Raw genomic sequence first — 14,587 nt, 5'->3', positions numbered from 1 at the left:
TAACATATGATTACAAATTTAATGTTTGTGATACGTATTAGTTTATTATATTTCTTTTAACACTGAATACTGGAATATTCGATTTAAAAAGTTATAGGATTCTATCGTATCATGGGTTGAATGAAAGCTGTCATAATGTAAGCATTTAAATGTGTTAGAATTATTAATGTTGATTTTAGTTTTCAATTTTTAATAGCAATATATCCATAAAACTTTACGGTTTTGAATCAAACATTACTAAAATATTATACATCTTCTTATGAATAAAAATGAATGGCAAAATGTGTTGGTAAGCGCTAATCTCGATAACGGCTGTACCAATTCGGGTAATCCTTTTTGTAAAATGTCCATTGAAATCCGAGGAAGGCTTTATGAAGAAAAAGTTTAAAAAAAAGTTACCTGGAATATTTTGGAATTCAGAAAAATTGTAGTTTTTACAATTCATAGTTCAAATTAAGCTGGAACTAAACAGCTATTGATAGCTATAGTACGATAAATTTTCTGAAACATCTGTTTACATTTAAATTTTATCCATAATAAGTGAACAGTGCTTGATTGGTAGTGTAATGCAGATAGTAAATGAAACATTAATATATACATTTTACTTCAGATTGCGCCAGTGACGAATTAAAATCATCTAATGCATTAAATAATGTTATAAAACTAACCTTAATGAACAAAGTTACGAATGTTTTCACATAAGTTACTTTAAACTGGTGGGCTTCCTCAACAATATGATATTACATTTTAACAATGGCTAATGGAAAAACAGAGAAATGAATACTAACATGCCTCTATGATTCATTCTTTCCCTGGGTACAGTCCAAAAAACAAGTGTAACGCAAAACGTTAATTACGATTATTTTGGAATGTTGCATAACTTTAAGAAGGATTTACCCCTTATACCAAAAGTACATAAGAAGTAGGTAGGACTTCCCCACAGGTTGTAATAGGCTTTTAAGTCCTACTTATGTGCGTATTTTCTTCATCAGTACGAGGCAAAATCAACTATGTCAACACGATTTTGACCAAAATTGATTTCCGAGAACTAGATAATCGAACGTATGTAGTATTTTGATCGAGGCAATATGGCAAGCTAAAATGTGAAATAGTAGGTAAGTGAATTTAAACGGTCTTAAGTAGGCACTTTTTAACCGAAGTAGGCATCTCGGTCCTACGTAGGTAAGTATATATAGGGTGTCAATTAAGTCTGGAACCTCTTTTTTAATTTTTAAACCACAATATAAAAAAATACCAAAGTTCACACGCGCTTACTGGTGATAGTAACGCATACATCTGCCCAATTACCGACGGGATAATCCCTTTGGAGGACGGTCCACAAGGAGTCAGACAAATTTCTTAAATAGCAGCATAGGTCAAGTTTGGGATCAAATTAAAGGTCTTCCTTAGCAGAGTACAATGTCACAAACCGGACTTCAAAAGGTGGATTCATTCAGTAGTTATAGCTATTTGAATTTTAAAACAATTGAACAATGTAAATTATTAAGTATTACAAGTAAACACCAATTTTTAAGTACCTGTGATCAAAGTAAGTGTTCAAAATGTTCCCCTCCCATCGTCTGGCAATGTCCTAGGCGGTTGTAAAAGCCATCCACTGCATTTTGAAGGTAGTCACGAGGAATATCTTGAGCTTCTTGGACTATGAGATTTCTTAGGTGCGCCAAATCTCGAGGCTTAGTACGATAAACTTTATCTTTGAGGTATCCCCAAAGAAAAAAATCCAGCGGAGATAAATCAGGGGAACGAGCAGGCCACTCTACTGCACCACGTCTTCCAATCCATCTGCGAAGGAATATTGTATCCAAGTATTCTCTAACAAGGAGAGCAAAGTGTGGTGGCGCGCCATCTTGTTGGAAATAAATTCTTTGAAATTGTCGACCAAGAGCAGCTTGTAGTGCAGGAATTATCTCATTTTGGAGCATTGCTAGATACGAGTCACCATTTAAATTACCATTGATAAATAATGGGCCCATAATTTGATTTCCTGTAATACCTGCCCAAACGTTAAGTTTCTGTGGATGCTGTGTATGACTCTATCTGCCACTTTCACATTATAACAGTAGTTGTGTTATTGGTAATAATTATTGATTCCTGGCTTCGATTACTACATTGTTAGATGATGGGAGGGGAACATTTTGAACACTTACTTTGATCACAGGTACTTAAAAATTGGTGTTTACTTGTAATACTTAATAATTTACATTGTTCAATTGTTTTAAAATTCAAATAACTATAACTACTGAATGAATCCATCTTTTGAAGTCCGGTTTGCGGCATTGTACTCTGCTAAGTAAGACCTTTAATTTGATACCAAACTTGACCTATGCTGCTATTTAAGAATTTTGTCTGACTCCTTGTGGCCCGTCCCCCAAAGGGATTATCCGGTCGGTAATTGGGCAGATGTGTGCGTTACTATCACCAGTAAGCACATGTGAACTTTGGTATTTCTTTCTATTGTGGTTCAAAAATTAAAAAAGAGGTTCCAGACTTAATTGACACCCTGTATATTTTTTTCTTTGGCAGAACAACAAGGCAAACTCTACTATGGTACTGGAAATATCTTAGACCTGAAATATATGACAAGGACTGGAAATATACTCTTTTTGACCGAAGTAAGTTTCCAGAAATGCTCCTACACGTGCCAAACATTATATAATAATTAAGTTGAACTCTGATACTATTAACCATGAACTTAAATAATATCTACCTGATGTATGCCTACTTAGGTTTTTAAAATTTTTATAGGACTCCTATCACAATACACCATAAGTGCTTTTACTAAGTAATATAAGGACTTCGGTTCTAAAGATTGCGTGCAAAGACACGGATAACAGCTAGTAAGTTTATAAATATTCTTTCTTGGTGCCAAATACCAAACTCTAATTTGTCGTCGTAAATATTAGAGCAAAACCAGAAATCCTCTTTAAACTAGAAATTCTAACCAGAACTGCTCTTAAAAGCGCAAACCCGGAAATAATAATTACTCGTAATTTCGCTTAACCTCTGACCCTTTTAACCATGAAAACTGTAGAACGTCAAATAACTAATTTCATTTCAAAAATTTCATGGGACCCTAGTGTATGTAATAAGAGTGCTTTCACTATGAAAGCTTTGAACTTTGAATTTATCTACATTGGTCTATATAGTTAGGTCTGAATAGTTCGTGTTGTACTGAAATCGTGAGAGCTTGGTTGGGATGTTACATATCACTTGGGAACGAGAACGCGGGTATATGCTAGACATCTATATTGTTCATAAGTACTTCTACTATTTTAATTTGTCTGATTATATCTAAAAAAAAACTGCATCATTTTAATACGTAATTTCTTCCGATTGTTGAAGAATTCTTCTAATGCGAGTACAAACGTTCATTTTATATTTATTTATCTAGTATGATAATGTCATCTTATGATTTCTCAGTACCTTTTTAACTCTGATACTGATTTATATAAAAATGTTAAGGCATAAAGTGAACATAATTTACCAAACCAAAGTCATGATTTTAAAATGTATATTATAAAAATCAAATAAAACTCATTCCTCATAAAGAAGTATTTTATTACATACACTTATCGCAATCGTGATTAAAAATTCAAGGCATGGTAATAAAATGACAAATAACCATATTATGTAAAAGATAAACATGTTTCTCCTACATTGGATTTCTGCAGCAGTTCGTATATGAGATAGATAATAAACTATACCAGGTATGCTATCTACATCACAACATAGGTAGAAGAACAAAACTGACTGAGTAACACTGTTTAACATTGTTCGAGTAAGTGAAACTGATAACGCTTCTTTCGGAGGTAAACCCATTCCAGGATCGCTGAATGGGAGACGGTGTTTGGAGTTGAGAACATTTTCTCTCAGAAGTATTGCTTAAAAGCATCGCCTTGTTAATCTAAACCCATTATGGTATCCATACTGGTTTAAGGCAACACATAAAATATCAAAACTAACAGTGTACAAGACTCTTCACGTAATAAAAGGCTAAGACAATAAATTCTCTTAGTTCACTGAATCTGCCCGAGAGCGTTACTCACTCTGGTCATTTTATTGAAACCACGAGACTTTTTAATCATTTCATAAAATCACAATTTCTTTCCTAGTTGCCATAAATCAATAACGCGCACAGAATTTGCTAACGTTGTTTTTATCATAGGGCTCTGCTTCTTAAGAATCAATTTGGTTTGAATGGCTAACTACAGATTTACTTATAGTAGGGAAGGATTGGTGCTAAATTTAGCGAAACTCGGACAGAATGTATGCCCTCTGTGGGATATACTGACAGTCGAGTGGGCAACACTTTAATATTTTGCGGATGTTGTTTTACTACGTTTCTGATATTAAACTATGAAATTCCACTTTATAAGCAGTAGGAACTCATTTCCATCTGGGGTTTTAAATCAGAATTTTTGTTTTAAGACCAGTCGACTACGTAGAATATTTAAAGAATATGCTAGGATTTTTTTCTGAAGTGAATGATTTATACAACGAGTGTGTTACCCTAGTCTTTGGATAAGGTGTATAATTGTTAGCCTTATGTCTAGGAACTTATGGTACTTAGAGTTTAACGTGTATTCCGAACCACATCGATATTACACTAATTGTATTGGGCGATAGACTCGATAACCATTTATAACCTCTCTAAGGTCCGAATAATGCCGTTCTGCCAGTCATTTTCACGACTCATACTTTGACAAGTTCAAGAAGTCAAACTATTAGGTTAATTTTAATAAATAACTGTAATTTACCCTCAAATTCAGGTCAAATTCAGGTCACGTTTAGATTAAGATAACAAAGGGCATTGCATTATTTGCACTCAATTTCCTCTAGTGACCTTGAGTATTAGTCAGAGAAGGACGGCAACGAAATACGCAGGAATGCCTGGAAAATTAATTACCGTAACTATTACAAGGTATAACAAAGCCAAGTAAAGGAGGAGGCAGGAAGAGGACGGAGGGGGAGAACAAGGCAATGGCGTGACAGTATATATTGTCTTTCTGTCTGTCCGTCAGGCTATCGCCGCAACATGATCAGTCTTGTAAGTACTGTACACTCTAGTATATAGTAAGGTATTCAACTTTATAGTAGTTTATTATAAAGATGATTTTTTTTTATTCTAACAAGAGTTAGTCGTTTTATAGAACAGTGCAATATAGAGCCGTCATAATTTAGATTTGCTGACTTTAAAAGTACGGAACATTAACTAATTTTGCTTTTCATAAAATAAATAATAAATTAAAAAAGCTCTTATCATTAGACGAAAATGACTAAAAGAAGTTCATTTTCAATAAAAACGGCAGCCTCAGCACCACTTCATGTTGTATCAATTCCATTCTGAATTACCATGTAATATACCCTAATTTAGTAATGGTAAACTATAGAATACACTGCAACCTGTACTATGTTTCATATCTGCATTCATTTGGGTCTGTGCTTCATAGGGCCGTGTTATCCTTTTGTGCCCATTCTGGACATTTCAAAAATATGAGCCAATTAATTTGGCTGATATAGTGGCAACACATTCCGTCCCCCTGTTTGTCTATCTGTCCGCATGACAATTGTTCAAAAAGGACCATAGACTTAAAGATTGTATGAAGCTTTATTTTCATATAGGTAACACTGGGTCGATCATGTTATATTTCTGCATTAGCCTTGTAGCCATAATGGCAGCTAAAAAACAACAAAATAAATAAATTTGTAAACAAACTGAGTAAAATCATATAAGATTTTAACATGTGACACACTAACACAACGCAGTCTACACAACGTTATATTGGAATGGAAAGTCAATGTTAAAAGTATGTGGCCAGATTTAATTTTAGCCTACAGGAACTATTGCTCTCTATACAATGCCTTGAAACTTAATCATATGAACAAAAATGAAAATGTATAATATGCAAGATATCTTAAAACTTATTTGTTAAATTTATATTTTGTATACTTTATTTCTAAATTCTCAAGAACTATTTCTGTTATGGTGCATGTCCAAGTATTACATTTTGCTAAGCGTCATTGAAGTCTATCACTTAGTAAGCAAAAACAATTTCTCTTTTATGATTTAAAAGTATGTAAAAATTCCTTTTTTGCTTGATAGTTTGTCTGTGTATTTATCTGTGGGACATCTCGTGCAGTGAGCTACATACTAGAAATTGTGCATGCAACCTCAGCTAAGCCTTTTAAGCATCAGGAATGATCCGTACTCCTTCTGTGCTTAAATATAATAAATAATTTTTAAAGAAATTTAAATCTGATAATTCACACTTTTATTGACACTAAAAATGTATATTATAACAATTTACTAGCTATTTTAGAGTAAAATTTTAATCTTTTAAATCTTTTCTAAGCTTTTAATATAAATGTTCATAAAGTCCAATCTTACAATTCCAGACTAATCCTATTTCTATTAAAAAGCATGTGTTATGCACTATTCAAATTCATTCACTAAATTTATAGATTTGGTATCAAACTTCATAAACTGGCTATGAGACTAACTCGTACTAGTTTTTCCAAACGTTTCGTTGTTTAGAGGGATAATAATGTTAAAATCAATAAAGTCAAGTTCGAATGCTGTAAAAAATAACATTAATAATGCATATTTTTGCCTTGTTGTAACAGATGCTATCTCATATTCTGATGTAATATTTGAAAAGTTTTATACTGCATCCGCAAGAAAATATTTGCAATTTACTACCCCACTCGATTCTATTACGCCGATGTTGACATTAATGAAAATATCAATAAAAGTATACCTTTATGGGATGATTTGATTATTTCATCAGACGAGTTTGCCCTCCCCGCCCTCAGATCTACCACGCGTATGCACTCCAGTCTTCTCTAGTAAGTAGTTACCAGTAGCCAAGTACCGCATATTTCGCGATGTATACTTTAGTATATTTTGGAAGTATACATAAATCGTCCTGAAAATACTAAATTAGACACAATAAAGTTCATTGATATAAAGATTTAATTCTAAATGCCTTCATCGTGAAAATAATTTTTAACTACGCAAAAAAGAACAGCCATGAGAACGAGAATGGACATTCTTATGATAACCTCGTAATACGCTACGTTGAACATGATTTTCTAGCAAACCGACTGTGTGAATCCATATTTTAGAAACGTTATATTGATATATTTGTATATTGGTATTTTCGTATTATAGATACATTTAGTAATAAACATTTACCTTTTGTCAAGTCATTGATCACTTCCTGCATTTTTTAAGTTTACGTGAGTATTACCTGACTCAGTTGTGAGTATTATGGACAGTAATATTTTTATTGAAGATAAAAATTTGAACTAAAATCGGCACTAAGAGTAGAAACACATTTTAATACTTACCCTCTGACAGTTGTCAATCTTGTCAGGACAAATAATCCATTGCAAGAACTAAAAAATATCACTATAAAATATCACAAAAACATATTGATCTATAATCGGTATTCTATAACACAGATTTGCCTTTCAAATTTCTAAACATCAGGTTGACCACTAAATATGGATCAACTGGAGCATATCAATCTAACTTTGACGACGATGGTCCACCCAGGATTTGTTATAGAATTAGCAATATCTTTACAGTGGCATACGGTTTATTGGACAGCTCTGCTTCAGCCAACAACATTTTGAAACTTTCTAAAAATAAGAATTAAAAATCCACTAGTTTCAAAAATATTTAACAGCAACACAAAATTCCTAAATACAATGGGCATACAAAACAAGAAAACGTAACAGTCGGATCACATCTTTGCAACAAACCTAATGTTTAGTAAGTCTTCCCGTTAAAAAATCTTTATAGTTAGTGCTAGAAATAAATCCAAAACAAAATTTAAAACATTGTTCTGTAAATACAAAAATATTAACTATCAAATTCAATGTAAGATATTTCCTTAAGTTTACATTGGTTTCGCGATAAATTCCCTAAGAGCAAGAATAACAGAATACACATATCACATAAAATAAACATAAAATAGGTAGAGCACTCTGTAGAGAATAATGTTTCATATAAAATTCGAAGAAACATATTTATTCGAAAATCAGTTAGAAACACTACCCAAAATGTAAGTGTTAATAACCTAAATACCACGGAACAAGCCCAACAGCTCGTCACCAGTGGATTAAACTTAACATGACATTAGTCAACAAAATGTATATACAAATTTAAATCGTATGTTAGTGATTCAAATAAATTCATTCACACTTTATGTATATTTATATATTTCTGTGTTGATTTTTCTTGCTCTCATAACCCTTTTAATACATTTTTTTAAAGACAGTTTAAACCAAAATAAAGAACTCTTTTAATTATCTTGTAATTGTTATTTATTTTGTATTTGAGAAATATTATTAAATATACCATGTCCAATAAAAGTAATAATCGAGTAGGATTAGGAGTGAACTTTATGTGGATTGAGACGCTTAGGTTTCACAAAATAGTCCTAATTTGTTGGATATATGTTGTAGGTTATATTATTGCTGTCCACGTTGGCTGCTGCCCAGGCAGGTTACGCTAGTCTTTACTCCCATGGATCCTACGCCGCTCCCTACGCTGCCAGCAGTGCATACTACCCTGCCCACAGCTCGTACTATGCAGCACCTGTAGCCACCTCCTACAGCCATGTCTACAAGGCGTCCTCCCCTTCTGTGCCAATAGTCAAGGCCTACGCTCCTGTAGTCAAGGCGTACGCCGCTCCGTTGTCATATTATTCTCCAGTATACAAGGCGTACTCCCCTCTAACTTATTCCAAATCCTACGGTTATAGCGGACTCGACTACGGGCTCGGCTATGGAGGATTCGATCACGACTACGGCTATGGATACGGACATGGACTTGGATACGACCATGGGCTCGGATATGGCCATGGACTTGGTTATGGATATGGAGGATATATCCATTAAATCTGCTCATCGCTTCTCTAAATAATTCTATTTTTAAACCTATGTATAATAAAAACGTTTTTCAGCAATAGTTTTCAGGCGTATAAAGCTAAAGACTTTTTGAAAATATGTTACTTTTAAATTCTTACAACGACTTATAACAATGAACTTTTTAAGGTGTTACACAGCTACAGAGTTAGATGGTCAAATATCCATGACAAATGGAATGACATATCTACATTAAACATCGTTGTATGATTTTTAAAATCGATTAAATATTGTAAAAGTGTAAATATACGCATTTTATTATTATTTCACGCAAGTTTCATTTTGCCCCCTGAGTATTGTGGTATAAACAAACATAACTCTTGTGTTGTGCTTTTTTGTTTTGTTTTTATGAATGGCATCATTTTGTAATTCGCAAAAGAAAATATTTGTCTTCTTCAGCGTTTATTAGTTCTAAAACAAATTTATAATAAGTAGGAGTATGGTATAGGGGATATGTTAATTTATTGTGCTCTCATACAGGGTGTTTCAGATAAGGTGTGTTCTATTATGGGAAAGCGCATAGTTGTAGATCAGTCATTAAATGGACCTCACAAAATGGAACACTTTATAATAATATTTTTATGGTTTTTTAAATAAGCAGTGAACCAAATTCGGAAGGTTTGGGTTTTAATTAACAGGTAAGCTTTTAGAAATGTTCAATATTGTAATGTTTTACATAGCTTATATGCCTTTCAAAACTAAACACTCTTGTGGAAAAAACATTATTTTTTATTTTATAAAAATTATTATTAACAAATTATACTATATAATGAGTGCAGTTGGGAAGATGCAACAATTTATATAAAATAAATGTTACATTTTATACAGTAATTGTAACATTCCAGTAGAGAGTTGCTGTACTTGTACTAACCGCAAAGTACTGTAGTTTGTTAACCACAATGATTAACACATAATGTATTTGTAATATTATTATCTGTTACATTAAAATCAGCTGTTCATAAAACCGCAACAGTTATGTTTTTTGTGGATTGTTTCGGATTACTAAGAAATGTTATTGGAACAAACTCGCCATTTTTTTAATAAATATGTATTGCATGACTTTTATGAATAGCTGAATGTAATGCAACAAGTTATCGTTATTCATAAAACAGCCTAAACATACTTACAAACAATGAAAATTTGTTAAACTGTTTTGAAGAGTTGATTATGTGGAGAAATAGTTTTATTCACTATTATACGATAGTACGTTCTCTCACCATCGATTTGTAACATTTAATACAAGAACCCTCATATAAATACATTTAGATTATGGGTTTTAAACATTAACTAGCACATTGAAAAACGTCTTATTAATTCGAGTTAAACTATAATCCAGTACCTCCAAAGCTATTGAATCCATAGACCCAATTTACTAAATAATACAGTGTGTTTGTTAGTCGTGATCATTGAAAACACAATAAAGTTTCGTGAATGGACGTAATTATACAAGTTATGGATACAAACTAAATGTTAGGTTGAATGTCAACTATAATGTTGTAAACTTGTCTTTGCTAAACAGAATCATAAAACAGGATAGTATGATTGATTATGACATAAATGAAAATCCAATTTTATTTTGATTACATAAATACTGAGAACTATTAATTTGAAGAATATAAAGGAGATAGTTACAACCAAAAAATGCAAATCTGCTTGAAAGAAAAAAGGAACATAACATTATTTTTGTATGAAAAACAACTTCATTACGTAAGTATCCGTTTTAATCTGTTTTTTGTTTAATTTCTTTTTAGAATACAGTTAAGGAGTTATTTGAAAAAATTGAATTATGGTTACTTAAGCTATTGTAAACCTTTACTATTTGTTTGATTGAAAACAAATATACTCGGAAATGTACCCATTTCATGTTTTTATTATAGCTGTTTTATATTACCATATGTTCTACACATTTTCTTTATTTATATTATTTGGAAAAAAAAAAAAAAAAAATGGTGTACGTTAGTCAGACTTTTCATTCTGATAGTTTAAACAAGATATGAATTGTATTAAAAATATATAAATTAGTATTACTCTTGAGAATGATTAAATAAATAACCATTTTAAGCTATAATCATTATTTAAGAAGTAAAAGTTTAGTAAAATCTCATTATTATAAATAGATAAATCACATCTTAAAACATAACAATTAAACAGCACATTCAATTGAGCTTATAAAATGTCAAACTTATTAAGTTATCAACACTCTTAACATTTAGGTCTATGTTAACATTAATATACTGTAAATGATGTTATTATAGAATAATGAAATACGAGTGAAATATAGGTCTTTAGGAAACGAACAAAAATAAATATCTCCGGTCTGCGGAAAATACTTTTTTGTTTCCTTTCAAACCGATCAAAAAGATGTAATAGATCATTTGTACTGACAGATGACAAAAACTAGTAACTTAATCACCATTCTTAGTCACACCGCGTTTTAGAGAGAATTAGCTACAAATGCATTGTTATTTTAATCTTACTTATCACCTTTATTTATTAACAAGGAAACCCATATTATTTTATCACTGCTTAAGGCAGATTATTTAGAAATATTCCTTTTGCAGTCACCTATTAATCGAATTTCCTATATGTGTCTGGAATTTTTACCTTAAAATGGTCCTTAAAACTTATAACCTACTTAATCCTAAAATGTCAATAATATGTGCGGACGAGCGTACTCAATATAAAACGGGCTTAAGAACTAACCTTCAATAACTTTTCATTGTTTCAAACTAGTCTTTGTACAGAGTTAGTAGATTCACATTGATTGACCGAATGTGTTAGCTCGTCTCAACTAATACACGTTTCAATATAGTGGCCGTTCGTTTTTTCCAAACATTTAATCCTACATATGTCACAATCTATTGACATCCATCCCTCTCTTATTTTGATTTCCCCTGAATGTTGAAGAAAGATAGATCACAGATTTGAAACGAATGTTTACATCTTAGGTATTACTCAACATAGACCAAACGGGTAAAGCTTTCTCGTTCAGTCGTTTTTTTCATTCCGTTCGGTCGTTCACATAATGACCGGTATTGGCATATAACACGCTCTAGCGGGAAGCTCAGTAACTCTACTCTCTCGGCTGTGAACGAGACCGACTGAGCCGGACCAGTCAGATGATCCGAACAATTGACAAGAGAGTTACAGGTCTCTTTGCTGAAAGTTTGTTGTCAGGCCACACGTAGCGGCTACATCGCATCGTCCTGATTATGTTGTGCTCTCTTACATTTTGGCTGCGATTTTATCATTTACTGTCTAGTGTTGCTTTAAAAACGTGTTTATATTATTTGTTTTTTATTATGAATTAACTAAACTCTGTCCTTAAAAACACGACTATTTTGTATATATTAAGATGTTTTATCGGCCAGACACGAAAATATAATTGGAAACTCGACCAGAAACCATCAATAAATGTATACATGACCTCTCACCTGCCTTACAAGTCGCCTGTCTTCTACTTATTCCTATTAACTACTTGTGTTTTATGTACTGCCCGTAGTATTTGTTTTTTCATTTTGCTCTGTTTATGTGAGTCCATTCAATTTATTTTTAGAGGAAAAAGAGCCCCAATCAACGGGATAAACTAATCCATTCTCTAAAATTTTAATTCAATAGTAAATGTACAATTACGTTCTTTTTAGTTTAACAAACATTTATGCGTAATAAACTCATGAATTTATTGAAACACTCTTTTTATCCAATTAAGTATGAACAAATAGTTGAATTGTTTATGTTTCAAGCTCGACAATAACACTTATAGTACAATATTCTCCAGACAACTTACAAAGTGCGACAGCCTTTTCTTTTTACTGCGCTTCATATAAATATATAACAAATTACTTCACAGTCATATATTTTATTAAATAATTTTAGATTTATTCAAAGAGGAGATAGAATATCACAATGATGAATATCTTCTTTTAATCAATAAACAGGATTTCATTATTAAAAACTTGCGATATCACATAATATTGTATTTATATGTGCTTACCGTCATTACGGTATACTAAACTCATGAGTATCTTCACCTCGGTATATTTTAGAAACGTTCTCGCAATAAAAGAGTGAATTACGTTCACGAAACGGAGCAGCAGTAATGCACCTCACGATCGCATAAAACCCGTCTCACGATTCTTTCGTAGCTGAAATATACTGAATGGTCAGTTTCAGCCATTGTGTAACACGCGGCAACGTCGGGCATGGGCTTTCCATCGTCCTTTGATTACAAAACACACCATTACCGCCAAAACTGGCCGCTCAGACAACTTAGGTACTGGGAAGTAAATGCAATAACATATAACTGACGATATTTACCAAAATCTATTTCATAATATTGAAAAATAGCTCACCTATAATACCAATTGCTATTAGTATTACAGTAAGTATTTCTAAGTAGGACATTTAGAGCTGGAATTAATGTCATGAGTATCATAGTTCAACAGGCTGGATACAATAGTTCGTTATTGTTTAAATTATTATTTATGTTGTATATTAACTGTAGTATTACTTCTTTTAAAATACTATTGACTATGATTGATTTGAAAGGATTTCTGGCGTTTGCCATACTCGTGTGTCATAAGGAGTTTCTAGTTTGGAAACTGTCCTCTTTTTGAGGTGTAAAAATATTAAATACATAAGGCTAAGCACGCTCAAATCAATATATGGCGATAAATTTAGACACAATAGAGTGAGTTTTTTGTGAAATAAATGTACCTGAGAGTCATAGCTGTGTTTAAAATCAGATTGCACGATATACGCGCATAATATGCTATCCACACAACACAAGCGACTTACGTAATAATCTTTTACTGAGTAAACCATAAAACAGTTTACAGAGAAGGTCTTACATTCTAGTAAAGTGGCTAGGAAAGATAAATTTGTTCTGAAAATGCAACTGAGAAGTACACGATATTGTGCCTTATACATCCACTGTTTAAATGACTGCACAACATCATGCCTTTGTCACGGCTTGTATAATATCGCTTTTCTTATCAATACACTTCTGGATACTTTATATATGACTCTTTTACCTTTTATTAAATACCTTTCTAATTTAAAGATCGTTCACTTTAAATTTTACACACATACAAGTTTTACTAATAGACATTATGAAAGGAATGTATAATTTAAGTGTTTTTTAGTTTTATTTTTGAAATGGTTAGCCTTTTTATTCGCGCTCATATCGGTTTCCGTATATCCTGCCAGTGAGAACTCATAGATTAGAAATATATTTTATTTACAGAAAAAAATTCCAAAATTTGGATGCTAAGATGGCAGTTTTCCCAACATCCGTCCAACCTAAAAGTTACTGATTCTTGGTTTTCGTTAGAAACATAAACACCTGCAATAATAAAGCGTATCTAAGTAAGTTGATCGTAGAAGTTGATGCTTTCAATGGAAAAATCCCTGCTTTTGTTTTTTAACATCGAGATAATGCATCTTTTTAAACCCTAACTCAGGTTAAAATTTGCAGATTATCCTGGGCGAATCTCTAGTAGATAATACAAGTTTTGGGTTTGAGGTCTGATACTAATCCTAAATTTTATATTCATACTAAAAAATAATCAAGAAAGCTAAGTTGTTATTCACTCACAGTTCAAAACTGTCGTTAATCCCGTGTTCCTTTAAT

General features: G+C 32.2%; 1 protein-coding gene across 1 annotated transcript; it reads left to right on the top strand.

Moving 5' to 3' along the window:
- The first annotated feature begins 4,992 nt into the window (after window positions 1–4,992).
- Window positions 4,993–9,219, top strand: LOC124356278 (cuticle protein 64-like). Its single transcript, XM_046807462.1, has 2 exons — window positions 4,993–5,068; window positions 8,494–9,219. The coding sequence occupies exons 1-2, from the start codon at window positions 5,057–5,059 to the stop codon at window positions 8,926–8,928; spliced, it is 447 nt and encodes a 148-aa protein (XP_046663418.1). The 5' UTR covers window positions 4,993–5,056; the 3' UTR covers window positions 8,929–9,219.
- The last annotated feature ends 5,368 nt before the right edge of the window (window positions 9,220–14,587 follow it).

The sequence above is a fragment of the Homalodisca vitripennis genome, chromosome 2 (assembly GCF_021130785.1).
Source record: "Homalodisca vitripennis isolate AUS2020 chromosome 2, UT_GWSS_2.1, whole genome shotgun sequence".
NCBI lineage: Eukaryota > Metazoa > Arthropoda > Insecta > Hemiptera > Cicadellidae > Homalodisca > Homalodisca vitripennis.
The sequence above is the reverse complement of the archived record's forward strand: the minus strand, read 5'-3'. Positions and strand labels throughout refer to the sequence as shown.